The following is a 27,289-nucleotide window of genomic DNA, read 5'->3' as shown; positions in this document are numbered from 1 at the left end:
CTGCTTCTGATTTCGCGCTCACTTCGTTTCTTCAAAGGTTCTCCCTCTGCGTCAAGACATTGAATCCTCTCTTCCGCAAACACTTTCCCTTCTTCTCTGCCTACCCCTTCTGTTTTCATCTCCAGCTTTGCCCCATCTCCAACACTGATGTACTACTCTTGTTAGTACGTATGGGAGGATGAGGGAGGCACTAGCTTGTACTGATAGTCCAACAATAAATCAAAATTTCGGAAATTAAGTAATACATCTGGAGGAGTCATTTCAGGTGCAAAAGGGAAAAGGTCTCAAGGCCACTTGAGACGGCACAGAACTATACAAAACAAATCCGGTTGTTGCCAAACGTTAACCCTGTGACACACTCCTTGGTGGACATAAAAGCCCCAACAGATTCAATGGTCTCAATTATGGGTCACCCATTGGAGGTAAGCCTACAAGTGGACCAGTACAGTTAGTGGTTGCATATGTTAATAATCACGATTTTTAGCATGCCTTTACGCACAAGGTCATTCAACCAATTCATATTCCATAATAGACTTCACAAACCAAAATAATTCAAGGAAAATAACAGGTCATCCGTTCTTGTAAGCAAAACATTATCTTCATCTCATCAGAATTAGAGAAATAACGTACAGAACAAAGAACGGTTACACAAGGATTAGGTTCTAGAGTTAGAACCACATTGTTCACAGCACAATTTTGTTCCAATATGTATCAAATCCGAACGACTTTATCGAGTGAAAACTTGTGTTTACAACATTCACACAAGTACACTACATTTTTAAAAGAATCCAAAATAGCAATGCCGATGTGTTTCAGACTCTTAAAGATCCATCCTCAGGGCAAGTGAGCTAATTGTTCCTACGTGCTGTGGTTAATTCTGCTTGTAGATACCTAAGGGGTTATAAGTAGAACAACTCAGTGAGGGGAATAATGTGTGGTACAAATGGCTGTACAATTACTCGATAAGAGGTACTAACCTTCTAGCCCATATGGTAGTGGTAAGAGAAGGATCATGCCTGTTTTGGAAAAATCATTACTGTATCAGTCCAAGTAAAGTAACCAAGACATAGTAATAACACATCTGTACGAGCAAGGCCATAAAGAGGCAAGAATTAGAAGGCACTCGTACAGCTGTGGAGGCAGCAGCAACAGCAGCCGGGTAATGACAACAGAACGGTCTGTGTATGCTGCTGCGGAAAAGGAAAGAAAAGTCGTATTGGAATTCACATTCAGGAAAGGATAAAAATACAACCTCCCATGGGGTAAAATAAAGATATAAATCCCACTAAGTTACTATCCAGGATGGTATCCTATATTGTAAAAGCACGTTGCAGCATGTTAGTCACTCATGCGAGTATCGGTCATACTTCTTACATGTTTACGGTATACGCAAGAAATACCCATAGGTGTTTCAGTGCAGGAAAGTGTGCTTAGTCCCTTTATATCTGTTCATTGCACTGAGGTCCTGCTAAAAACAGGCATGGTCAAAGCCAACCATTCTGGCTTGGGTAAATCTATTAGATATGACCATAACTCGGACAGGGTTTACACGCTTTGAAACTACTAGAGTGGTGAGCTGGCACAGTACAAGTAATAAATAATAATATGCATTTGCCAGGCACTGCCATTATATGCTTGGTAATTGCATCATTTTGTAGCTGCTACACTCAGTACTCCAGAGAAGATTTTGATGTGGGAGTACTTTTTAAAGTTGGGAGCACAATTATTTTTATTGTGTAAAAGAAAAAGTAAACCCCACTTCCAATAGGAGAATTTTATAAGCAAGTAATGTTTCAACTGTAAAACAGATTTTTTTTGTGTCTTTTCACCTCATTATTCATTACATTAAAAAATGCTTGTTCAGATCAGGCAGTAATAGCAGAGTTTCTTCCTGCGGCACTACTGTACTACTGGCCGAAGTTTTCCATGGAGCTGTGTGGTTCAAAGCAGGGGGGGGGGGGTGGGAGGTCAGGCTCCCATGTGCATTTCCTCTTTTTTGTTGGGAGTTTTTTCTACTTCCTATTTTTCCTTTTTTGGGAGTAGTTGCCTACTCTTAGGGAGATACCCCCCTCATCTGTAGGGCTGAATGTCTTTCCCATGCCTACACAAAAGTGAAAATGATTGGCTTTGCCAATGTGTGTTAGTATAGGAAAGTAATGCAGTACTCGGAAGCCTGACTACACGAATAAACACTGTAGTTTCTTCCCAGAAATTATTCTGCAGCTCTCATCCAAAAGTGGAAGTGAATGAACGCTAAAAGCTCATCCCCTTGCTTAGTTATGTACTTAAGCGCAATAAAAAGCTTCACCAGCTCAGAGTTCTGATTTTGAAACTGAAATATCCTGCTATCAAAACTTTCTTTGCACAGTAGGGATTAAACTACAGGAAATTGATATGGTGTTGCTTGAAAATCGAAGCCCCGGGCCTGACAGCGCTGATGCTCCCTCCATCGCATTATACAAGAAGTCAATTTCACACAAGCTCCCCAACGTAATTTTCCAATTACAATCCAATTACTTTAACTTGTCAAAATACCCAAGGGGACTAACGTCTCCAAATGTAATCCAAGCAGGCAATTAAATGATTTTGAAGGACAAAGTAATGCAAATTACTTAAAGCTGCTCAGACACCTTAAATAGTGTCCCTTTCAACTAAACTTAACATGAGAAAACATTCCCAAACCCTAATGCTGCTGGTGGGGGGAGGGGGGAGAAGTAGCCAACCACCTAGGTGTATGAATGTCAATAGGGCTACTCTTCTTAGTTTGGAAACATAGCAGAGAGTTGATCTGTCGTCGTAGAGTCTTCAAGCAGGAGTACTACGTCTTTAAGACAAGGCTCCACAGCCATACTCCACAGAAGTATTGTCCTGTAGTAAAGCATGATCGACACACCAATTGTAGATTCAACTCCTTTATTGAGAAGCTCGCTCAAACCACGTTCAGCCGCCCTTCAGTAACTGCCACCTTCATCCTTCTCCTTCCAACTGGATACTGAACATTCCACATGAGCTCCAGCATAGACTGCACTGCTCACATGAAGGATCGGTACCCGCCTACCTCGTTGTGGCCCCTTCACTGTATCTGGTAAAAGGCTGAAGAGAGGGTCACGAGAATGCCCCTCCTCACCCGCAGGAACACGACGGGAAGAAGAGCCAGAAACGCTTGCAGCCACCCATTTTCGGACGAATCCCAAGTGCACGGTTTGCGGACACGTACACTGAAAGGTATCCCCTCAACCAGCCATACAGATCAAATCCAGTAAATATCCTTTCAGGAAAAGGGGAGACAACAAAGATCGTGGATGGAAATGCCCTAATGGACAGTATCGATTAAGCACCAAGAAGCCACGATGCTGACGTCACTAGTGACACCACAACATAGCAGCATTAGCCATGAAGCACATTCGCAGCCCTGCACCGCATTACATGAACACACATCTGCATGCACGAAAAACATGCTTGCACAGTTCTATAGCTAGAGGATGGATACATATACATACTGTCAAAGCTTTATTATTTTTCTCATTAGCCAAATGCAGTAACACAGAAACACAAGGCAAAAAGAGAGATCCAGAGCAAGCTTGCAGACGCTCAAGCCAAATAAGCCTCTGGAATTACAGGAGTATATATCGAGCCTGGTAGGACCATGCGTGACAAACTTATAGGTTACTTACAATAACATGAACATGTACAAATCATATTACAAGTCTAAAGGAAAATTACAGACGGCCTCAAGCCACAGAGCATGAGACGAGAAGAGCTGATTCAGGCTGCATGGAGAGCAAAGCAGGCTCAAAGCCAAGGTCAGAGATAGCAGAGCCGATCCCAGCAAACCAGACGAAGAAGGCAACAAGTGTTGCAACGTAGGAGCACACTCTCTTAGGCAAATGTGGTATATTACCAGTTACAATACAAACACAATCTTGAAGAGGTGCCCAGAGGGCTGAGAACCGAATCGAGTCCCAGGCCTGGGGAGATCAGGTCTAACCAATCACAGCATAGAAAACCAGGGGTGGAAGGCAAGGGCAAGAACCAATCGTAAGCCCATTACTCTGCAACAATGTAATAAGATAGTTTCTTGGGGACAGAACAGGCCAGCCACCTGACATGTGAGGACCAGTAGATGAACCTCTATAAAACAGGTACTTCCACAGGTATTATCACTCTCAATACCCAATCATTTGTGGCAATAGGTTTTTCGGGGAAGGCCCCAGGCAATGATGTAATATCGCTACACAACTTAACGCACACCACGGAATACTGAGAAGTACTGAAGAATCTTGATTGACTTGCATGATCCCAGTTTTTTAAAATAACAAACCGCAGTTCTAGAATGAATAGCACGAGAGCGTGCATGCAAGGAGGAGGAGTGCGCATGTAGAGAAATAAAAGTATGATGGGCACTAGGCACGGGAGACAGCATGAGCATAGGTAGAGGATGTAGGTGCTCAGAATTAGACGGTACAACCCTGCCAAGCAGGACCACAACATCAGCAGACGGCATGGGATCCAATGGAAATAAGGGTGGCATAGATCTGATTGATTTAAAGGGGAAAGCTGGGTAAGACACAACCTCTAGGAGACTGAGCTTGGTGGACTATTTCTGCAGCGATAGGGAGACAGAGTCGGAAGAGGACTTTGGGGGAAGTGGGGACGAGAAAAGAGTGTGACCAATGTATAGGGCTCTGGAGGACAGCGCAGAAAGGAATGCGACATGGGAAGATAGCAGAAATACGGGGATGATGAAGGACGACAGGGACGGTCAGACACCACGTAGCAGAGCAGCATCGCATGATTCTGGCGGTGTACTCCACTACGTTGAGAGACTTAGGGATCTTCCAAGATGAAGGAAGGGGGAGACAGCTATAGCACATTCTAGAGATAGGATCACGGGGGTGGTCTGATAACAGTGTGTGACTGCCCAGAGGAGAGCGAATAGAAGTATACACAGCTGTTAGGGATGCCGCTAGGCAGATCAGACTGACTAGAGGAGCAAGTGGGGTTCACACAAATGCCCCTGCTGGAAAAGGGAGGGGAGGGGTGACCTCGATATATACAGCATGGAAACACATTGACAAGGAAAACCTGAGATGTAGGTTACCTTTGTTAACTGCAGGTGCAGGGAAATGGATATACGAAATGGAAAGAATGACAGAGGGACAGAGATTAGCAGTGGGGGACAAAGAGACTAGTAGTGGCAATCCTCGGAGAGACCGCTGATGACGTATGGAAAAGGGCGTGGTTCCCAGGAGTGACCATCCAGAACATGGCACATGATGGTTCGCTGTTTGAAATTGCAAAGCTGCCGTATGGCAAGCTCTAAGGACTCAATACCCATACACATCAGACATTAGTGCGATTATGACCCACAAAATGGGTCCAGACAAAGACCCCATACACTATATTCAGGGAATTGAAGAGCTTTGGCGCCTTGAAACGCGAGAACCGTGGGACAAAACAGTAGCATTATTTTACCACATTGCGCCAGGGGCTGCCAGAACAGGTACAGAAGCAGCACAAGAATTTAGTAGGTATGGACGCAAAAGCTTGGCCAGAAATACAGCTCACAATAGTACATCATTGTAGGCTATTGCAGGAGAAAATTAGGAAGAAGGCGGAGGAAAGGAAGCAAGAGGAAGTGAAGTTAGTGCAAAAGAAATTATCGAAGTACGCATTAGAAGGGGTGGTACTGACAAGTGTAAGAACACAGGGGACGCAGCAGCAGCAGTATGTACCGCGGCCCACAGGGGAGGCTTCATGGGTGGGGGAACATGCAGTATGGGTTTCAAGGAAGAGGGGGGCCATCCACAGGACGTGGGTATGGGCCAGAGATACATCACAACCAAGGGGGTTTCCTAGCAGGGTTACACGGGTATGGGCCACAGGTGCAGCAGGGCCCAGGGGATTATGCAGGGGGTTTCCAAGGGCAAGGGAGGGAGCCATCACAGTGCTGGTTGTGCGGACAGATAGGACACATTTTGAGTGTGAAGAAGCAGGGGGTGAAAAAGAATGGGGGAGCACAGTACCAGTAAGCATATCAAGGGGACCAAGTTGACGATTACACACAGGACAAATCTCAGGAACAGCACAGACTGACTCCGAGCGCACACCCGCATGCACACCAGCCCATGACACAGATGCCACAGATGCAAGCACCCGTACCACAGTATTTGCAATCAACCCAGATTCAATGCAGCACATAGAAGATGCCACAGGTGTAGAACAGCATGCAGCCAAACAATGGGACAGTGGCACACAGACTCCATAGCAATGACCCCCATTAGGAGCTTGGAGGTGGTCACCATGGTGGAGAACAATATGTTTTCTGGGAATGGGATGTCCTTATACCCCCAATAGGACAGCCCACAGACAGACTTTTTCCTTTCTTGTAGACACAGGCACGACTATGTCCTGCACTGGAGAGGGAACATATAGGTGGTCAGGCGATGCCATGAATGATGCACAGCTCCAAGGATACCTACAGCCGGCTGACTTTACAAATACCAAATGTCCAAGGAAGAGCTTGGCACGGTAGAACAACTGTTCCTGGGGCTCTCCACACTTTCCAAATGATTCAGCTTTGCCCTTACTTTACTCTCGAAGGCACCCGTGAAAATAATGGGGAGAGACATTATGAGCAGACTCAACATGACGATTTCATTCACAGATAAGGGGATAGTGTGCTCTAGACCAGGGATACACTTTCTCAACATAAGGGAAATCATTCAAGCCTATTGTGGACAAAAGGTACAGAGGCGGATGCCAGTGGATGAAGAGCTGTTCCAATATGGGACTAGCATTGCAATTGCATGGCTCAGAGGGATTCAAGGGAAGATGTGGCGCATTCCAAATGAGTATTTGTTCAGACCAGAGATACCATTGGATGAGGCAGAGGGGACAATAGTGCCACTGGAGATCGAGGCAGTGATTGTGAGGGACTAGTGGATAGCAGTACATGGGATGGACAAGACAGGAAGATCATGATGAGCAGTGATCGCTGTAGCTGAAGGGTACAGGTTGACCACAGTGACAGATGAAGAGCTATTCAGAGACAACAGATCAGACCATGAGATGGTGTTCGAAATGAGTGTGACATATTGGTTAAAGATACACTACAGAGAGGTACCACGGAGGATGGCGATGGCGCTAAAAGCACCACCATCCTTCTGTGAGGAGGATTTGGCCCAGGGACCCAGCACCCTATGGACCACTAATCCAAGGAGGCAGACGAGGGCATTTACGAGACAATTGCAGCCTTAGTGGAAGGGGCATCCGAGTTCAATCAGAATCACCATTCAACACTGCTGTGTATACCCAGTCAAGAATGCAAAAGGGGGTGGGGGGGGGGGGGGTCATGGCATTTTTTCCAGGATTTGGCCCTATTAATCATATTGTAGAAACAGAGTATTGAACTGTGCTTAGAGTACTGATTTTCTTATATTGGGAGTGGGTGTTCAGTTGTTTAGAGAGGCCTAGTGAATGTGCTGGTATATGTTGGAACTTAGAATGGTTTAGTAAGAGTTACAGCGTCAAGATCCCAGGGCACTGAAGTACTATATCTAATATAACAGCCCAACCCTCCCCTGCTTGATTTTGAAAGGAAGGCTCGATGCTGGAATTGTAATATAAATAATTGGAACGTCGGCCCTACCACTAGTTCATTTGCTTTCTACAGAGCTCAAGAAACGTGTTTGGGTGCTTTTTCTTTCTCCCAAGCCAGTTAAAGAATCAGCCCAGGCCGACATCAGCACTGTCAGTTTCCCAGGTCTCAGTTAGGCAGACACACATGGCTCTGCAGGTCGTTAAGTGCTCAAGTTCCAAACACATTTCTTTTATCAGTGGCAGAGCGTTTTATATGCATGATGGTACATTTCTAACTGGAAGAGCTCGCAAAGCACCCGTTACCTTGCACATCTGTGATAGTTAAAGTGAGCAACACAAAGCACCCATTTAATGATGCGTTTACATTAAATGGGTGCTTTATATCCAGAATGTCTACTAGTTTGACATGCAATAAAATAAAGTTGCTTTAAGTCACTAACCAAATGTTTTCAACATCATGAAAAACAATGAGCTGGAGGTTTGTTGCAAAGAATCTCTGAATATTACATGTCTTAAATCACTGAAAGTACAGTGGGGTTAACTCGATTTTTGGGACTTATAGTTTACCATTCAGGAAGTGAAAATTAAAGCCACAATGATATTCTTTTGGCTTAATGTGTTGCTGTAAGAATGTACATGTGGTCATGTTGCGTTATTATGCAATTTATGATTTTTGTAAGTGAACTCTATAAAATAGCATTACTGTCTGTAGGCCTTGAAATCCAACCTATTTGTACTGAGTAAAGCTTGGAAGGTATGTGGTCAAATTTGCACAGTGGATTAAAATCCCTGCTTCACTGTTCACCCAAGGTTTGTGATCCCCTCCCCTTACACTCCTTGCCCCCATCTGTCCGGCCATACCACTCCCACCTTTTTGGATGCAGCCAGAGTACCACTAGTTCCTTTTTTCCACTTCCACCACTGCTTTCACCCCCTGATGTGATTACTGATCACGGGCTGAATTTGCTGTGATGTGTGTTATGCCAGAGATGCAGATTCTTGACTGCCTCGGAAGAAACCTATCGGGCAATCAAGACTGCTCACCTGGGATTCCTAGCTGAGCAGTATTGTAAGCAAGTTCTGTACTGCCAACACTTGCTTACTCACACTCTCTCTACAGGCAATACATTGTCTCAATCTATAGTAGTTCTTAAGAGTTTCTAGGCTCCAGAATTTTGAAAATGTAGCTGTGTATGTAGCATGTACTTATAAGTCATTTTATGGCAGAATAATTTCCACAAGTGTAATAAAATGGTTAAAGGCAAGCCAGACAACTTTGATCTACAACTCTTTTGGTCTACAGGTCTGATTTTACGTATGCATTGGGTGTATGTTGGATATGTTTTACACTCTTGCAGAGCACAAAACTAATTTTTACTCTCTTGAAATTGAATTTACTCTCTAATTTGAAAAATAGTGCGTAAAATACTCCCACCTCAAAATGTTATCTGGAGCACTGATTCCGTCAGTTCCAGCCACATCCGTCAATCCAGTGCAGGTGGTCCTCCCTGGGGCAGTTCCTTTGGCCCCACCGGAACATTTTACATGGGACCCAAGAAAATATGCAGTATTCATGAACCAGTGCCGCCTCCATTTTCTTTGTAGACCTGGAGCCTTTCCTAACGATCAGTCGTGGGTTGCCTTCGTTCAGTCATATCTGAGTGGCAGTCCCGCGGATTGGTCCATACCGTTAGTAAGCCAGGATGACCCACTCCTTGCGGGATTTCAGGGGGTTTCAACAGGAGATGGAGAAGCTGTTCGCCCGATATACCCAGGACCAAGCTCTGGATAACAAACTTCTGTCCCTCCGCCAAGGCAGCCAAGATTTGTTAACATATATCACCACTTTTAACAGACTTGTCATTGAAACTGGGTGGCCTGAGGAGAAACGAACAACGTTATTCCATCAAGGATTACGGGGGGAATTGAAAGACGTCCTAGCTTAGGTGGTAAACCCACCAAAAGACTGTGCAGAGTTCATCAACCCAGTGGTGCAGCTAGATCACAGGCTGCAAGAACGAAGGACCGATCGAGCCAGAACGGAGAAGCGGACTGTGTATGTACACTCAAAGGAGAACATTCTGCATTCAGAAAACACTTCGAAACCCATGCAAATTGGGGGGGTATGGAGCCCGTTAACCAAGGCTGAAAGAGACAAAGGAGACAACAGCAATTATGCCTGTACTGTGGGAAATCAGGTCACTTCCTCAGAGAATGTCCCGTAAAACTCCCTAGGAGAACAGTTGGAGCTATAGAGACAGAGAAGGAGAACAAGAGTCGGAAAACTGCCATGCCCGGCAAGCGTAGAGGTCCGGTTGTCGAGCAAAGGAAAAGAGCCACAGACCTCACACCTTGCCCTGCCTGTGATTTTGATCAGTCATCAACAACCATCTCGGATGCATGCTGTGGAGGCATACATAGACAGTGGAGCCGTTGTTAACTACATAGACCAAGGCCTGGCAACACGGATGGGTCTTCCCTTCTGTCAGAACACGACAACTGAGAAGGTCACCACTGTCGACAGCACAGAGATAGCTTCTGGTCCTGTAACTCTACGCACAGCAGAATGGACCCTTCTGTGCCAAGACGGACATCAGGAAGCCATTGCCTTCGTCCTTATCAAGGCCCCTCAGTTCCGGGTGATTCTAGGAATGCCGTCGTTGGTGGCTCACAATCCTAACATCGACTGGCGAGCCAAAAAATGTGCCTTCTCCAATGAGTGTGCTCATGCGTGCTACCAAGTGGAAATGCCATCGTCTGACCCAGAAACACCTGTCCAAGATAAAGAGGCGTTGGTACTAGGTGTAACAAGTACACTACCAAGCGAATACCACGATTTCCAAGACATTTTCCAAAAAGAACAGGCTTACCCCCTCATAGGCCATATGACTGTCAGATCGACCTCGTACCTGGTGCACAAATCCTGTGTAGTCGAATTTATGCACATACCAAACCTGAAAGTCTCCACTTGAAATCATATCTGGACAATAGCTGGCAAACGGTTTTATCCACCCGTCCAAATCCCCGGCAGCCCCGCCCCTATTCTTCGTACCCAAGAAGGAGGGGGACTTGAGAACGTGCATCGACTACCACACACTAAACCAGGTAACAGTTAAAAACCGTTATCCTCTACCCCTTATCCCAGAACTGCTGGACCAAGTCAAGGATGCCCAAATTTACACCAAATTGGACCTCACGGGGGCATACCATCTCGTGTGTGTAAAGAAAGGAGACAAATGGAAGACCGCCTTTCATACTAAGTATTGGCTGTACAAAGATCAGGTGATGCCCTTTGGGCTTTGCAACAATCCCGCCACGTTCTAGTACTTCATGAACGATGTACTACGGGAATTGATTGACGTATGTGTCCTAGTTTACATCCACGACATCTTGGTGTACTCCTCTTCTAAACAGGACCATGTCAGGCACGTTCGCTCCATCCTTGCAAAACTCTGACAGCACCAGCTATACGCCAAACTTGAAAAATGCTCCTTCCATGTCACCGAAGTTGAGTTCCTTGGTTTTGTCCTCACTCCCAGAGGCGCCCGGATGGATACGCACAAAGTAGACACCATCCTTAGCTGGCCATCACCATCTTCAGTCAAAGGTGTCCAAAGTATGCTCGGCATTGTGACTTTTTATCGCCGATTCATCCCGGGTTTCTCCCAGATTGTGCACCCGATCACTTCTTTATTACGAAAAAACAACAAACTGTTCGAATGGACAGAAGAGTCGGAAAAGGCCTTCCAGGAACTTAAGAAAAGATTTACCTCAGCCCCGGTGCTACGACACCTCCGCCCAGATCTCCCATATGTAGTGGAAACAGGTGCCTTCAGCATGGCAATGGGGGCTGTTCTTTCCCAAAGGGATCCGGAAACAGGCCAGTTACATCCCATGGCCTTTTGGTCGCGAAAGTTTACTACACCTGAACTTAACTATGCAATTACAGACAAGGAACTCCTAGCGATCAAGGCAGCCTTTAAGGCTTGGCGGCATTACCCCCCTAGGCGCCAGACATACCACCGACCATCGCAACCTACAATACCTCAAGACGGCAAAGGCTCTATCATCCCAACAGCTCCAATGGGCTTTATTCTTCGCAGAATATGATTACATAATCACGTACCGACCTGGAGTGCAGAACGGAAAAGCCGACGCCCTATCCCGCATGGGTATTGATGAGAACGCATATTCAACCCCAGACCCGGTGGCCATTATTCCAGGTGACAAACTACTAGGACTTACAACAACGTTAGGAAATTCGGCTCCTAATGAACACTGAGGCTCTACAAGACTGGACCACTCAAGGTGAACATTACACAACAAAGAACCAACTCCCGTATTTCAGAGGGCGTTTGTATCTACCGAATAAGGCACTACAAGAACAAGTCATTTCATCCCAGATCTGCCTCCGTGTCAAGGGTTCAACACTATCCTAATGGTTGTTGACCTATTCTCCAAAATGGCCCATTTCTTTCCTCTTAAAGGTCTACCAAACGCATCCAGTCTGGCAAAGGTGTTTTTAGAGCAAATCGTATTACTACATGGTTTCCCCTCCGTCACGATTTCTGACCGAGGGAGTCAGTTCGGGTCTAACTTCTGAAGGAAGAGTTGTGCAATTGCCCAAAATCGATATTCGTCTGTCCACTAGTCACCATCCCCAAACTGATGGCCAAACGGAACGGACAAATCAGACACTAGAGCAATACCCACGGTGCATGTTACATCAAGTGGAAGAAAGCTGGAAGCATGTGCTATGGATAGCAGAATATGCCTACAACAACTCGCTACACACTAATACCGGACAGAGTCTGTTCTATATCGTATGTGGAAGGCACCCACGTACTTCCGAATTAAATACTCCCTTGGCCTTGGAAATGCCCGTGGTGAAGACTTTTCATACAACCATCACTCAAGCCTTCAAAAAGGCAGAACACTTGATTCAAGCCAAAGAAAGACAGAAAAGATTCTCTGATCAACACCGAAGAAAAGCCCCAGACTACCAAGTCGGAGATGAAGTCTGGTTGGCGTCTCGGCACGTGCCCATAAGAGGAACTCAAACATTTTGTCCCAGATATCTAGGGCCCATCAAGGCTATTATAAATCCTGTGGCATTAAAACTAGCTTTACCACCAAATATGCAGCTCCATCCCGTATTCCACGTGTCACTCTTAAAACCTGTCAGCCTGGAACTCGGGTCAAACCACCACCAAATCCGGTACTGGTTAACGGAGAACCCAAATTTGAAGTCAAGGACATCCTAGATTCTAAACTCACCAGGTCCAAGTTATATTACTTAGTGGACTGGAAGGGATGCGACCCTCACGACAGGACATGGGAGCCTAGCGAGCATATCCATGCGCCACATCTGGTTAGACGATTTCATCGGAACCATCCGACCAAACCAAGGCCAGACGGAGGAAATACCTTGAGAGGGGCCTTAGGGGGGAGTGCTGTCACGATCCATGCCCCTGACCCCCTCAGGTATTAACAGCCCCCTGGCAGCAGTGGGACTAAAGCCCTTCACACTGGCCCCAAGGGCCTTAAAACTCCATCAGAAACATACATGGAGTCAGTCCTGGCGCCTTTGGTGCCAGGCTCATTATCAGGAATAAAGCGATACCAGTTTTGGACCTTGATCCAACATGGAGGCCTATTACACAGCTAAGTTCTGTAGAACCAAGCCATGTGGTCTAGTGTTTTGGGTGTGGCTGGGCCTGGAACTACTTTACCTGGGCTATTTAAACCACACCCAAACAGCAGAACACGCTTTGCATTATTATGCATTCCTGCAGCGTACCGCTCACCGTGTCCAGCTCCCTAGATCCGGATTCCATTAATACCTGGAAGAACAAGAACAGCATAAGCCAGCAAGAACACTTCCCTGTGAAGTACTCGGTCTTGAATCCATCCTGCGCTTCGTCTACCTCGCCCATTTCCGGAGTTCGCCGCAACCTGCTAAGGTAAAGAAACAAGGACAGCATTAATAACAATTCTTACCTGGGCAAGCAGCAAGTCCTGGCAGCACCCTGCGCTTCTCTTACCTCGCCCATCTCCGGGTTTCAACGCAACCTGCAAGGGAGAAGGAACAAGGTCTGCGTTAACAAAGCACTTACCTGGGCAAGCAGCGCTTTGATCACTCATCACTCTGGAACATCAATGCAACCTGTACAAAGAAGGGAAGAGAACACAGGTTAGCAATTAATACCAATAAACAGTGCAGCGCTACGTGCATCTATAACTCACTGTGGTCTTCACCATCCGCGCGGCAACTCTGAGATCGCAACCATCCCTGTGAAAACAAAAAGACATTGTTAGGGAGCAGCGTAGTCGAGCAAAACGCCGAGAAGACAGAGAAAACGGAGGGAAAGAAAGAGACAGAATAAAGACGGAAAAGACATTATAACTCACCTGGAAGACAGCAAGCCGAGTTGGAGTCACAACCGGTCTGGCCCGACATAAGGGCACACGGACAAGTGAATCAACTAAGTCCACGGAACGCCCGCACCAACCACGCGCCCCTGCACAGAGACGCAGGACGGAGAGTTCAACGCACAAAAACCTAAGGTGAGCAATAACCCCAAGGGAGGAGATTTGGACCAAAGGGATGTGGGAGTCCACCCATCACAGAACCAGTATCTTAACCCTCCATTCTCCTGTTATAGGCGCTACCCAACGTCTGGCACATAACCAAGCAGAGAGGGGTCCGGGATAGCGCTTAGACCTCCATCCAGTATCGTGTGGCGTCCCCGTGGATACCAGGTGAGTGTAACATTTACTGTCTGTGACTGCCCCACAGGCTGCAGAGTGTGGGAGCTTGCTGATGGAAGGAGTGGCGCCTGCAGAGGAAGGCACTACGCTCCCTCAATGCTACGCTTTTCCCCAACCTCAACAGCCTCTCCATACTCTCCCCCACACCCCATGGGCCACCCGAAAGACAAGGTAAGCCATAGGCTTCAGCCACTTCAAGCCCCACTTAGCATCACCCTTGCTCCACTGCAGATCCCAATCTGTGCGACCAAGCTACAGTGCCCAAATCTCCCCTCCCAACCCGGTCATACCTCTATTCCCCCTCACCCCAATTGTCCATATTCACCCCATGACCTCCACTGGCCACCTGATCCTTCAACCTGCTTCCACCATTCCCCCTCCACTCCCATTCCTTCAACAATCCCCCTAACAGCCTGCGCAAGCTCAAGCATTCCAAAAACCCTTCATATCCAACAGCACACGGTACGGCTCCCTGTGCTACCAGGAGCACCCACCCCCCCATCATCCAACCTGATCTTTTGCATTCTCATCAATGCCAGGTCGGTCTATAAAAAAAAATATAACATCTTTTTCCATATCTCAGACAAAAACCCAGACACCCTCTTAATCACATAGACCTGGTTTGTTGTTGACTGCGAATGCATTGCACATGAGGCAATCCCTGGTTACAACCTGATTGTTCAGAACAGTCCCAGAAGAGGTGGGCGACTAGCCATCCTACACAAACACCAGATTCCAGTCCGTCTCAAGAACACCTTAGCCAGCAGCACAGACCATGAATCCCTACTGGTAAAATTCCATCTCCCTTCGCTATCTCCCACCGCTTTCTACTCCTATACAGACAGCCTGGTTACAAAAAACCTTTGCAGACTCTCTCAGCGACACTATGTCATCTACCTTCAACCTGCATCCAGCACTCACCATACCAGGAGATGTCAACATCTGGTTTGACTCCCCCTCAAACCCCATTACCCGCTCTCTCACAGATAACCTAGAAACCCTCAACCTAACAACTCATTTCACCCCACAACCCAGGCCACACCCTTGATGCAGTTTTCAGCGCCACAAAGATCATATCCACGCTGCCTCCAAGCCCCCTAATCTGGACAGATCACTCAGCAATCTTCTTCCCCCCCAGCCCAGGGCAACGTCCGGCCTCCACCAACCTCCGCCCCCTACATCGACTCTAGAACAACGTCATTATCACCACGGGCATAGCCAATTCCCTCCTGCCAATTCCCTCCTTGCAATTATGCGGTATTGTAATATTTGAATCACACACACCTGATATTGTATCATACACATTACTATTTTAACTGTGCCTTGAGTAAGCCAGGGCAGGGGCGAAACTATTGCACGTGCCTCCAAATGGAATATGTTGGTACTTCGTAAACAATTGTATGCTCACTTTGGTTTAGAACCAATAAATCTCACTAGAGGGAACTCTTGCTTTAACCAAAGAGCTAGGACCCAACATACCACGCTCTGTACTTTATTCACGGACTGGCTAGTGGATAAAAGTCATTGCTGGGTTCTGCAGCCAGGCCAGACCATCCTATCCAATACGCACATAAGTATTAAATGTTATGTTAATGTTAAAGGACATGTGTACCGCGCACTATCACCACCGAAGTGGTCCCCTGGTGCTCTGGCGGCTCTGAAAAAGGGCAGGAGGTGGGGTGAGTTAGTGGGAATAAGCTGTAAAAGTGCAAGAGAGCAGTGATGTGCTGTTGGCAGCCTCAGCCCGGTGGGTCTGTTGGCTGGGCTTGGGGTGTTTAATGGTCCGTAGTCTTCGTGTGCTGTTGTGCAAGTCAATGTGTGGTTTGTTTGTTGTTGCATTGTTGTGAAGTTTGTGCGGATTGCTGCGTTTTAGGCTTGTGGTTGGTTATATTTTGAGAGGTGTATGCAGAGGGATAGAATTGTTAGTTGGTTGGTTAGTTGGCATTGCTGTCCTTGCAATTGTGGGATTCCATCTAGGTGCGGTACATGCTAACAGTCACATTTCCATCTAGATGCGGCGCAAGCTAGGTTAAACACAGAGGTAGGCCCACTGACGATTATCCACTCCGATCTTTCCATAAGTCAGAACTTCCCTGCTATGGATCAGTTTAAACTAAATTAAATGTGGCAAATATATTTACATTTTGAAGTCAGTCTTTTTTTTCGGAACTTGGGCGTTTATTAGGGACACGTTAGCTTATGTTTGAGCTACAAGGCCCACTGAACCAAAATGTTTTTTTTGGTATAGATGAAATAAGCCAACTTGGCACCGTGTACAATAGCAGCTTGCAACAATTGCCTTCCAGTGATGGTTCTGAACCACAAATCTTGTGCAGTTTCTCTTAATGGTGTGATATCAGGACCACTCTATAAAACGTGCCTTCTGCAGACATCTGTTTGCAAACTCGAAGGCACAGCTCTAGTCCAACAGGCCAAGTCAACCGTTCATCCTACACATTATGGAAAGCAGAGTGCTGCTCAGTCAGTGTCAGCACTTGAAAACGTCAACATTCACAATTGTGGCTGCTATGCTAATACTAAAGAAATCTGAAGCTGGTCTAAGCACTTTTGGTATCAGCTTGCACCAATGCCTGCAACAGGAAGGCAGATTTAGGGCACCATGCCACCACAGAAACGTCTAAATGTGTAGGTAAGAGCTGCGGGTGGTAGGAGGGGGAAGGGGGTTCCAACAGAGGGGCAACATAGAGCTACTTGAAGGGGATTACATCAGCACTTTAGGTCACGTCTCAGACAGGCACTCCATTGTTAAATGTGCCGTCTCAGGACCGCTCCAGAGGTGAGTCACTTGCAAACAGGAGCAGATCTGACCTGAAATTACAAGGCCATGCACAAATCCAGTACAAGTCGGTGCAAGAGGGCAAAGTGATCATCGTCTCTGCTCCAAAGCCGTAGTAGGCAATTACTGGCTGGGTGGTGACGCAAACCTTGCTTTTGAGGACTCATTAGAAGGGCTTATCAAGCTCACATGAAGAAGGTGAACAGTTCCATCAGCCGAGCACCCTTAGCATTTACTAGCATGTTGCAGCCAGTGGGGCCCCGATCACAAAGAAAGACCCAAAGAATAAATGGTTCCAGCAGTGACCATGTGGTGATACTGCCCAGCGATGCTTGGCTACAGTTTGGTTTACACGTGTTTCGCAGCCTGAAGCCCCTTTTGTTGGCTGCATGTGGATTCCACTAAGCTGGCTTGAAACTTCTGCTGTGCTCCAGGTTGCCACTACAGGGACGCTGTCGCTCCCTCACCTGCTGCACACACAGAACATGCGCCAACATCAAGCGAGAGCAAGCCAACAAATCTGTCATTGAATCAACAGAAACAAATGAAAACTAAAAATGTAAAAACTCAAGAAAGAGTGGTTTTCATCCCAAAATACTCAGTCCTAGGTTAATTCCTTAGCGTCGGAAGAACCAATATATGCGTCGCAGGAAGGGTGCAACATCAGAGCACAAAAGAAAAGGGCATTCTCCTGCATTAACTGACCACAATGTAACTCAGTGATTAAGGGTTCATTTAGGAGACAACCATTTACAGAAAAGATCATGACGTTTAGAGATGCTGAAGCTTGCCCGACTACAAGATCAGCTATGTTATTAAGTGCCTGTGGGGCCTCATTTATGTTGGCGCGACTAGTAGAAATGTGAAAACCTGCATAAGTGTGCACAAAAGCAAGATTTGTAACCAACAAAAAAGGCACCCCTGGTTGGATACATGTTCTACAATCTACCCATCCTTAAGGGTGCAATGACTGTTTTGCACATGCATGCTACGATTTGTCAGCCTCATACTGATTATTGTATATGTTTACTATACAACTCTCTAATAAATATTTATTTAGCATTTATTGCAGCGCACAAAGCTCAGAGGCATCTAGGCACTAGTTACAGAAAGTGCAGAATACCTTAGTGACGTGCATGAATATCTATATGGTTACAGACAAAGTGTGAGTGCAGGACTGGCAACTCCACGCCTCATGGTGCGGGGGCTACATCAGGCATGCATGTGAGTCAGATCAGGTAAGAGAACAGGGCTGGCAAAGCCACACCTTATGGTGTGGGGGGCTACATCAGGCAAAGACAAGCCACATGGTGCGGGGGGCTACATCAGGCAAAGACACGCCACATGGTGTGGGGGGCTACATCAGGCATGAATGCAAGTCAGATCAGGCAAGAGAACAGGACTGGCAAAGCCACGTCTCATGGTGCGGGGGGCTACATCAGGGATGCATGCGAGTCAGATCAGGTAAGAGAACAGGACTGGCAAAGCCACACCTCATGGTGTGGGGGGCTACATCAGGCATGCATATGAGCAGGGGTGTTATATTGCCCGTTTTTAGAGCTGCAGAATGGGGAATCTATGCACACCAGTTGCCGATTACGACTCTGGATCAATTCCTCTAACTATGATAAATGCTCCCCTTCTTTATTTTGCACAGGGAATATTTAAACTGCTTATTTTCACCTGCAACATATGTGGGCTGAGTGCACTAGCTCCAGATCCTCCCTGTAACCACTGGGCATCCTCCGAGTCAGATGAACGAATCTACAATGGTTAATCTATTCCTGGGAGTCACCTCATCCCCTAACTCACTCCACGGGAAACAGTAAAAACACCGGTAGTGATACCTTAAAAAAAAAAGGTGTGGTTCCAGGGCACAATAGGACACTAGGTAAGAACAGTACCCTGCAAAAGCAGGCTGCAGCCCCTTAAACCCCGTGGATCACTTCAAGTCAAAGGGAACGGGACAGGGGCCTCCAAATCAGTGAAGGTTATCGATCGTTCTATGTAAGCTAAGGGCGACTGTCCAGAGGAGCATTGCAAGGCAAAGAGGCTTATTCTGAGCGCCCAAGCTAAAATTCATCAAAAAGAGCACTAACTACACATTCCGAATTAATGAAACCTGTATACTCTCTTGCATTGATGGGAGTCCATCAGCGGGGAGAAAGGATAGCTCAGGGACAACGCGTTGGTCTTGGAAGCAAGACAACGAAGCGCAACACGGGTTCGAATCCCGATCCTGCGCCTAGAAACCACTCGCTGGTATTAAGTGCGTCCTAAATGAACAATAAAATAAATGCTGAAAAGCTTGAGTGAAAATGTATTTCTAATAAACAGCAGATCATCTTAAAGCAAAAGCTTGTTTGGCAGAAGCAACCGAGGACCAATTTTACTCCTGACCAAAGAAAGATTTCTGGTCAGAAATCTGCTTGCTGATGTCAAAAGCGTACAATCAAATTCATTCTTTTTCAAGTTCTCAGAATAAAGAAATATTCATGTTTCAGTTCCCGCAGAGAATCCCCCTCGATGCCAGCGGCTACAGGCTAACTAGCTTATTGACCGGGGCCTCAAAAATCTTCAACTGTGATCCAACTGAAGTTGAAGGATTCTATTGAATTTTTGAAGTGCTTCTTTATTAAAGTGCATTTTGTGGTTTACAAAATAAAATAAACACGAGGATTAAAAACAGTACAAAAATAGAATTGATCAGGATGAAGGAAAACCCCTTCAGGTGGGACACTGCAAGATATGGTTGTAGTTCTTGGTAAATAAGAGTTCAGACTAAATCGGCAAGTTGATATCTCCAGAGAGAGGAAGTAATGGAGAATGGTAGCCAGTGAAGTTAGAGTAGCAGAAAAGGCAAATATTGCAAAAACGGGCAGACGAGTTGTCAGATTTCAAGAGGTGTGGGGGAGGAAAGAAGATCAGTAAACAAAATAAGAAATTTAAAAAAGGAACTTTGAAGGGAATTTGGTTGATTAAGGAGAAATACAATGCAACTTGTGACCAATATACAGGTGAGATCTGATGGTATGACTTTTGGATAGAAAAATAAGTTACATTTCACATCAAGATGGCACATGGATGAAAATGGGGGACTAGAGGGAGTACAGGACAAATGGGGAAGGTGTAGCAAAGATGGGAAGAAAATAATGGCTTTATAGCGCATTATAATTACCATTACTCCTGGTCCCCGCGACTCATCACAGTCCATACTATTGAGGGTGATCTGCCTCCCAGATAAACCCCCAAACCAAACTGCTGTTTTTCCTCAGTCCTCCTATAAAGGCATCTCTCCTTCTCCCGCTCCTCATAGTGAACAAGACTGACACAGAGACAAGGACAGGAAGTTGGGGATAATTGCCATACATAAACTGGCCATTACCTCCCGTCCCCACTCCTCGTCACAGTCCTTGGTGTTCAAGACATGCCAAGCAGTGCACGTCCCCACAGCCGAACAACAGAACCGAAGGAACACTCATGACACCAACTGCTACAAAGTTGGGTTTTATTCAAAAGACTCCTTCTTGCACATGACCCGAAGGACCCTGGATCCAAAATCGTTGATAAATCACCACCAATCGAGAAGCAACAGTGCCTCATGAAGTGTGAGGAAAGGTCCATGTGACTGCATTACAGACGTCTCTGATGGAAACCTCTGCCCAGGATGTTGCCACCTCTCTGGGCAACCAAAGGCAAAGGGGTGCAGGTTGCATTGGCTTCTTTCATTTGACAGGCTCCGAGTGACTGAAGGAAGCCAATCTGTATTTGTAAATCTGGCTACAACTAGCGCTTCTTCTAGAGATGGCGGTAACTGGAAAAAAACAGCCACATCTTTCTCAATGTTGAGGGAGAAAGCGACCTGGGGCTGGAAGAACTGCCCCGGCCTCAGAACAACCATTCCAGATAGGAGCTGAAGATAAGGCTCCAAAATCAAAAAGGAGCTCTGCTCTCCGATGTACCTTGCTGGTGTTATCGCGACTAAGAATAGGACCTTACACGTCAGGTATTTCAGGTCAACCCTAGAAAGCGGCTCAAAAGGATGATCTTGTAAATGTCAAAGAAGCAAGGGCAGATCGTAGGCTGGCACCAAAACCCGCCCCAGTGGGTAATGGATCTCACAGCTTTGCAGGAGACATTTGATGAATGGAGCCAGCTCCAGTAAGGATTGCACTGGGTCCCGGAATGCCCTTATTGAGGCCCATTGGTACGTCGTAATGGACAACAACAGTTTCTGTGTAAAGCCATCTGATAGCAAGTCCAAGATACTCCTTGGGGTATTGAATGCTGGAGAAAACCTGTGCTCACGGCACCAGGCAGACTAGGAGGCCCAATAATGCAGGTAGGAAGGCCTCCCTATAGCAAGAATGCCACTTCCCTGGAGATCCCCAGGGAAACCGGAGTTTAGTTCAGCTTCCATCCCTTCAGGCGTCGATGTTGAAGTGTTTCTAGTATGAGCACTGGTCTGCATATTGGCAGAGTCAATGGCAGGTGTAGGGGCTGATTCAAGGGATTGCAGAAGCAGAAACCACTACATCAGGGGACAGGCTTGTGCCACCAAAATCATGCTGCTGTCCTCCTTCTGGATTTTGCGAAGAACCCCAAGTAGAAGCAGAAAAGGATACAACAGGATCTCCAGCCAGGGGGCTGCGAGGGAATCCACTGACCACACCAATTGGGCCAATAGCAGAGATGCGCACCATGGAAGGCGCGAGTATGCTGTTGAGGCGAAAAGATCCAGCGGCTGGCATCCATGGTGCGTACAGTGGGAGCCTCCAGGTCCAAGCCCAGCCCACTAGAGAGATGCTGCGGATTCTCTCACCACATCAGGGATATCCCAAGGTCTTTCATAACCGGAATCAAGTGGTCATAGTGCTTTGAGGCTGGTCACCAATACCAGGGCACAAGCCGGACCAAGGATCGAGGTGAAATCGTGCCCATGGCATTGTGGGTGTACATGTCACCATGTCCCCCCTGAAGTTGGAGCCATCCCCTACATAGTGCTTGCAGCAGGCAGAGCAGTCCTTGGAGATGCTGAGGTAAGCCAGTGATCATTCATGGAACTAAGAGGAAATCTTTCCCTTGCTCTGTCTGGAGATGAATTCCAGTGAAGACGAGAGAATAGGAAGAGATGACGACTTTCTGAGATTGAACCTGTCACTGTGCTGTTGAAGGACCTCACACAATCTGGCAGTATGCCACACACATGTAGAGGGGGGGATACACTAGCCAATCGTCTGGACGCACCAGCCAACTGTCTAGGTATGGGGGAACAGAAATGCCTGCCTCGTCTAGAAGGCCCTCCAAAGTGGCCCACGTCTTCGTGAAAATACACAGGACTGAGGACAGACCAAAGGGCAACACCCTGAAATGTATGATTTACGGATGGTCTCTCAGAATCGGGACATGCAGGTAGGCATCCTCGAGATCGTATGGACCTTTTACGTAGATTCCATTTTGAGTGGCCTGAGTAGGATGTGGCAGTTCACCCTATTTAGATGCAAAACTGGACTGAACTTGCAGGGTGGATTTTTCACTTGCAGCAATAGGATGGAGAAAAATCCTTCCGCTTCACGTGGAGCACATTTGCAGATCACTCTTTTTGTGGCACTCTGCAGATGCTCAGGAGAAGCGCCTTCTTCCCTTCTCCTTTTGGCAGTGGAGTCCCATGATCCCTAAAGCTGAGGTATGCCGTATAAACTCCAGGGAATATCTACATGGACCATGCATCGGAATGCCTTTCCAGACTTCCACAAATAATCATATTCCACCAACACTGGAATGCTCAAGGCATAGTCATGCCTTGGTGGTTGGCTTGGTAGCCGTTTCCTCTGCAACTGATGAACCACCTACTGGGGCTGCACCCCTCAGGATATTGTAATCGATGCCCTAGATGCATTGTACCTGCTGCTCCATCAACTTCAGCAGTGGGGAAATATCTGGTCATCCCGATATGCTGCATAGCCTGCATTTGTCCCAGTGACGATAAGCAAGCTAACGGCTAACAGCCGTTGCGATAGCACAGCGAGTAGAGCGCTCGCTTTGACATCTGTGAAGAGCCTGATGACGCGGGTTCGAATCCCGGCAGGGCCAAACTCAGCCTTTCATTCTTCTGAGGTCGATAAATGAGCACCGCACACCGTGGGTAATAATAAACAGCGCTCAGATGCCAGAGGGTTTGTAGCGCTATATAAATGCTAAATTATTATTATTATGTTTGCTTACGTGCCCACCAGTTTTATGTCCACAGGGTCCACTCAGTAGGCCTCGTTGGGTGAAAAATTATGTTGTCCAATGAGATCCGTGCAAAGCAAAAGAAAGGATGGCTGGAAGGTTTGGAATTAATCCTAAGCTCAGGCATTGCTCTGGGCAACCCTCCCACCAGCGTCCTTTAGTCTGCCAAGCCATTACAGAAGGGGAAAGACCATATGCAAATCAGGCGTGGTTCTAGCCCAATGAGATCCCCCAATTGAGAATCAAGTTGGGAATTTCCGGATATTGTCAAAATCTTTCAAGGAATATAGTTTGCACAAATAATGGTGAAACGACAGCATCTCGCTGTCCCCGCACCTCTTCCGTAACATATTCTCAATGTTCACTTGTAGAAGGAACAAAGAGGATGGAAGGTTCTTAAAATATTGGTTTTAAAATCTTCTTCTCTGGGTTGGGAGGCGATTGGAAACGCCAGGTTCAAACGAACACATGTGGGATACTTTCTAACTCATCCTGTTTCTGGAAGAAAATCTCCCCTTTCTCGTCTCCGACTGAATTGTGGTGAAAATGCATGGAATGCCTCGCTCTAGTGATGCACTCAGTCCAATGACCAGGGGCCTATAAACATTGGGTTTTCTATTGCAGGGCTAAAAAGGTTCTGCAAAGCCCACGTTGGCCATTGACCAATCTGCCCGATTCCAACAAATGTTGATCTCACCTGATCCAGGTGAGCTTGCACACCTGCTTCTGGACCCACGGAGAGATCATCCAATCGCGAGATTGGCAAAGCAGATGACAGCACCAGAATCATTTGATGACCGCATCACGTTCTTAATGACAGGTGCAGAAAACAGCTATTTATTTCACATCAAAAAATCCGAGTGCTGAACTCGACTCCCACTGTTTCTCTGGACCTCCAACCCATGCCGCCTTAAAAAGTATTCTCCGTAAATAGAAGCTGCTGACAATCAAACATCCTTACCTTGATGAAAAGCAGCCGCCTGCATTCGATTCAATTATCCCAGGGCTGTCAAAGAATGCGGATGTTGAATGGCAGGACAGTATTTCTTTCCGCACAGCTCAGGCTGCTTGCACAGAGCTCGGCAGCGTAAATCAACAAGCAAACCATTCCTCGGCTGCCACCATTAACCAGTTCCCAGGAAGGGCTGGAGAAGAAAAAGGAGAGGCCAAAGAGACATGGAAACTACGGTATCATGTGCCACTTAGTGGGTGACATCACGTTGCAGGCCATCTGAAAGAAATTCTTAATAGCGTTCCTGCTGGACAACCTTGCAAAAACCTATCCATCTCAACAGCCACGATTGGTCAAGAACTCATGTAATTAGGGAGCAGATGTGAAACCTGTGCTGTGGTCCCTGTGTGCCGATCGGCCTGCTATGGGTTTGGTGGAGACACTTGGGAGTATGTTATCCATGCAGAAGAGCCTGAGATCTGAAAGACTACCGCGCTTTACGTCTAATTAGCAGCTGATGTGCGACGGTGTGTTAGGGCTAGGGAACAGCTTAGCCATTGGTGTGCCAACGGTTGGGCATGCGGGGGATTGGTTTGTGTAGTGTAAGAGATCTTACAGGGGAAAAACATTTGTTTGGAAGGTGGTTGGAGATGGTGAGAGGAGTAGACCTCCCAAGACAAAAAGAACTTTCATCCCTGCACTCCTACCACTGGCCTATTGCAGACTCGTCCATTTTCACCATCTCACATTGACAATCGTTTAATCTGTCTCAAACAGATAAATTGTACCCCACGTACAAACAAGGAGCTGCCAATTGTCAGATGAAATTGAGAGGGTAGTCTATAAACTCCTCTTATTATCATAAGCTACATACTCAATTGCATGGGAGGAAAGAACATTTGGTTCAGGGACAGGTGCTTGAAGACACTTCAAGTGTCACTCAAAAATGCTCAGGTGCTGTGTTCAGTGGTCTGCTGTCATCAGGGTATCGCTCGTAGGAGCCACTGCAAGTCGTTTGCTAGGTTGTCACGGCAAGGGACAGAACCTCTGCTTAGTTCTCCCACAAGCCTTGAACTCCTCTCACACAGTGATGAAATCCACCCCCCCCCCCACCCCACCCTCACTGGACACAACTCGCCAGGTGCTCCTTTTCATCATCTCCAACCAAAGGGTGTGCAGCAGAGGACCTTAAAAGGTGCCCTTTGCGCAGCAGGACGAACTCAAACCAAGGAATGTTCCAAAGCTGTATATGTATGAATGTCTCATGCTTTGTACACGTTTTACAGCCATGGTGACTAGTCTAACAGATTAAAGGAGCACTATACCCAGTGTGCATTGCATGCTCAGAAGGAATGCACATTTGAATTACACGTTAGATACATTGTTTGTGTTCTCAAAAAGCACGTTGCTTATATGGAAAGCAGGCGACATCCTATATTCAAGGCACCCACATTATTCATCACCTAGCTCCGACCCTCAGCCCTGCTCAAGCCATTTACAGTCCCCACCACCGTCTAGCCCTTCCCTGCCACCACCGCGAATTTAGTCAATTTACAGCACTGAATACGTCTGATAAAAACACACACATACTTGTACTGGTTGCATACAACCAAAACCAACAGACACCATTAAGCATCAATACCCAGCTCAAAGATGCAACTGGTGTGGAATCGACGGACACGCCCTCCAAATAAGACAGTTTAATCGACTGTCCAAACATATCAAGCAACTGGACCCGGTAGAAAGCACTTGCCAGAAGTCATTCACTGGATCCACCAGAAGCAAGTTGGCAAACTGCAAATTACACCAGGGAATGAATCGTATACATTGGGTTAAAATTATAGATTAGGTAAACCGATATAATGTGGTAGAGGGGGCTTCTCCGCCCCTTCAAAATGGCGGCGAAGGGCGCGCCTGAGCCAGGGAGAGACACCTGTCTGCATTCACCTGTCTCGGCACACTGGGACACTCTGCCTGGAGAACAGCGAGAACCTAACAAGCAGGAAGCAGGCAGAGTTCCCAGTCTGGGGGAGGAAGTAACTACGCAGCCCGGATCCCACGGCCTGCCACCCCGCCCGGTGCAGGGTCACCAGCACTCACCTGTGGGCATCATCATGCAGGCGCAGAGCAAGAGCGGCAGCCGGGCGGCCATGACGAGGCGCTCCCCGCGAGCTCGCGTCCCCCGCTGCAGGGCAGCACCGCCCGGGGGGAGGCCGAGACCCGTGCCAGAGCAGCAGCCGCCTCCCCAGTCACGGCACAGGGGGCTTCCGAGGGAGACAGGCACACGAAATACCCCCCGAAGAAAGTTTCCCCAGCTTTGGGGCGGTCCAATTTCTCGAGGTGCACCTTTTAGTTGGCGGTACTAAAACATGTTGATTTGTTTAGGACAGTGGGCCTGACCTTTGAATAAACCGGCACATTAGCCAGCGTCCACCCCTCCCCTTTGAAGTCGCCTCCCAGGCAGGCCGTCGTCCCTCCCCCTCTGCTTCCGTAGGTATTCGTGTGCACTCCCAATGTTTTGTTTACTTGTGATGCCCGGCTGTGCCCGCTCTTCTCCCAGCCTACTCTCCCTCCCTCCCTCTCTACAGGTACCAACTCCCACTTTGGCAATGCATTTCTAAGCCTGGCTGCGTAGCCTTTGCATAAAGGAGCTAGTTCTCGTTTTCTGATTGGCACTCCACCCACCCGTCGCCCTGTAAAACCCTCATTGGCAGTTCTTCGGCTTCCCTTAACAATGGGGCTCTGGGCGAGCTTAAAGCCCTCCCCCATCCCACACTCTCATCTCATGAATAAAGCCAAACAAAACCCAAGTTGTTTTCGCCCTCTTTTCCCCGCCTTCATTTCTTCTTCCACATCAAGGGCAGTATAAACTAGTTTGTCCAGATAAACTGAGTTTGTGTTCTGACACTTTCTAACTAATACATTCCTTCTCT

The 27,289-nt window shown here is 47.1% G+C and overlaps 1 protein-coding gene across 1 annotated transcript in view; it reads right to left on the bottom strand.

The window, feature by feature from the left end:
* The window catches only part of ILDR1 (immunoglobulin like domain containing receptor 1), a 192,603-nt gene extending 165,829 nt beyond the window's left edge, over window positions 1-26,774 (bottom strand). The window contains exon 1 of the mRNA XM_069635973.1: window positions 26,457-26,774. Within this exon, the coding sequence (XP_069492074.1) occupies window positions 26,457-26,508 (52 nt within the window). The 5' untranslated portion in view covers window positions 26,509-26,774. The remainder of the gene's footprint in view (window positions 1-26,456) is intronic.
* Window positions 26,775-27,289: the final 515 nt, after the last annotated feature.

The sequence above is a fragment of the Ambystoma mexicanum genome, chromosome 7p (assembly GCF_040938575.1).
Source record: "Ambystoma mexicanum isolate Mex_15411 chromosome 7p, UKY_AmexF1_1, whole genome shotgun sequence".
Lineage (NCBI taxonomy): Eukaryota > Metazoa > Chordata > Amphibia > Caudata > Ambystomatidae > Ambystoma > Ambystoma mexicanum.
Note: the sequence above shows the minus strand (reverse complement) of the source record. Positions and strands in the feature narration are given on the sequence as shown.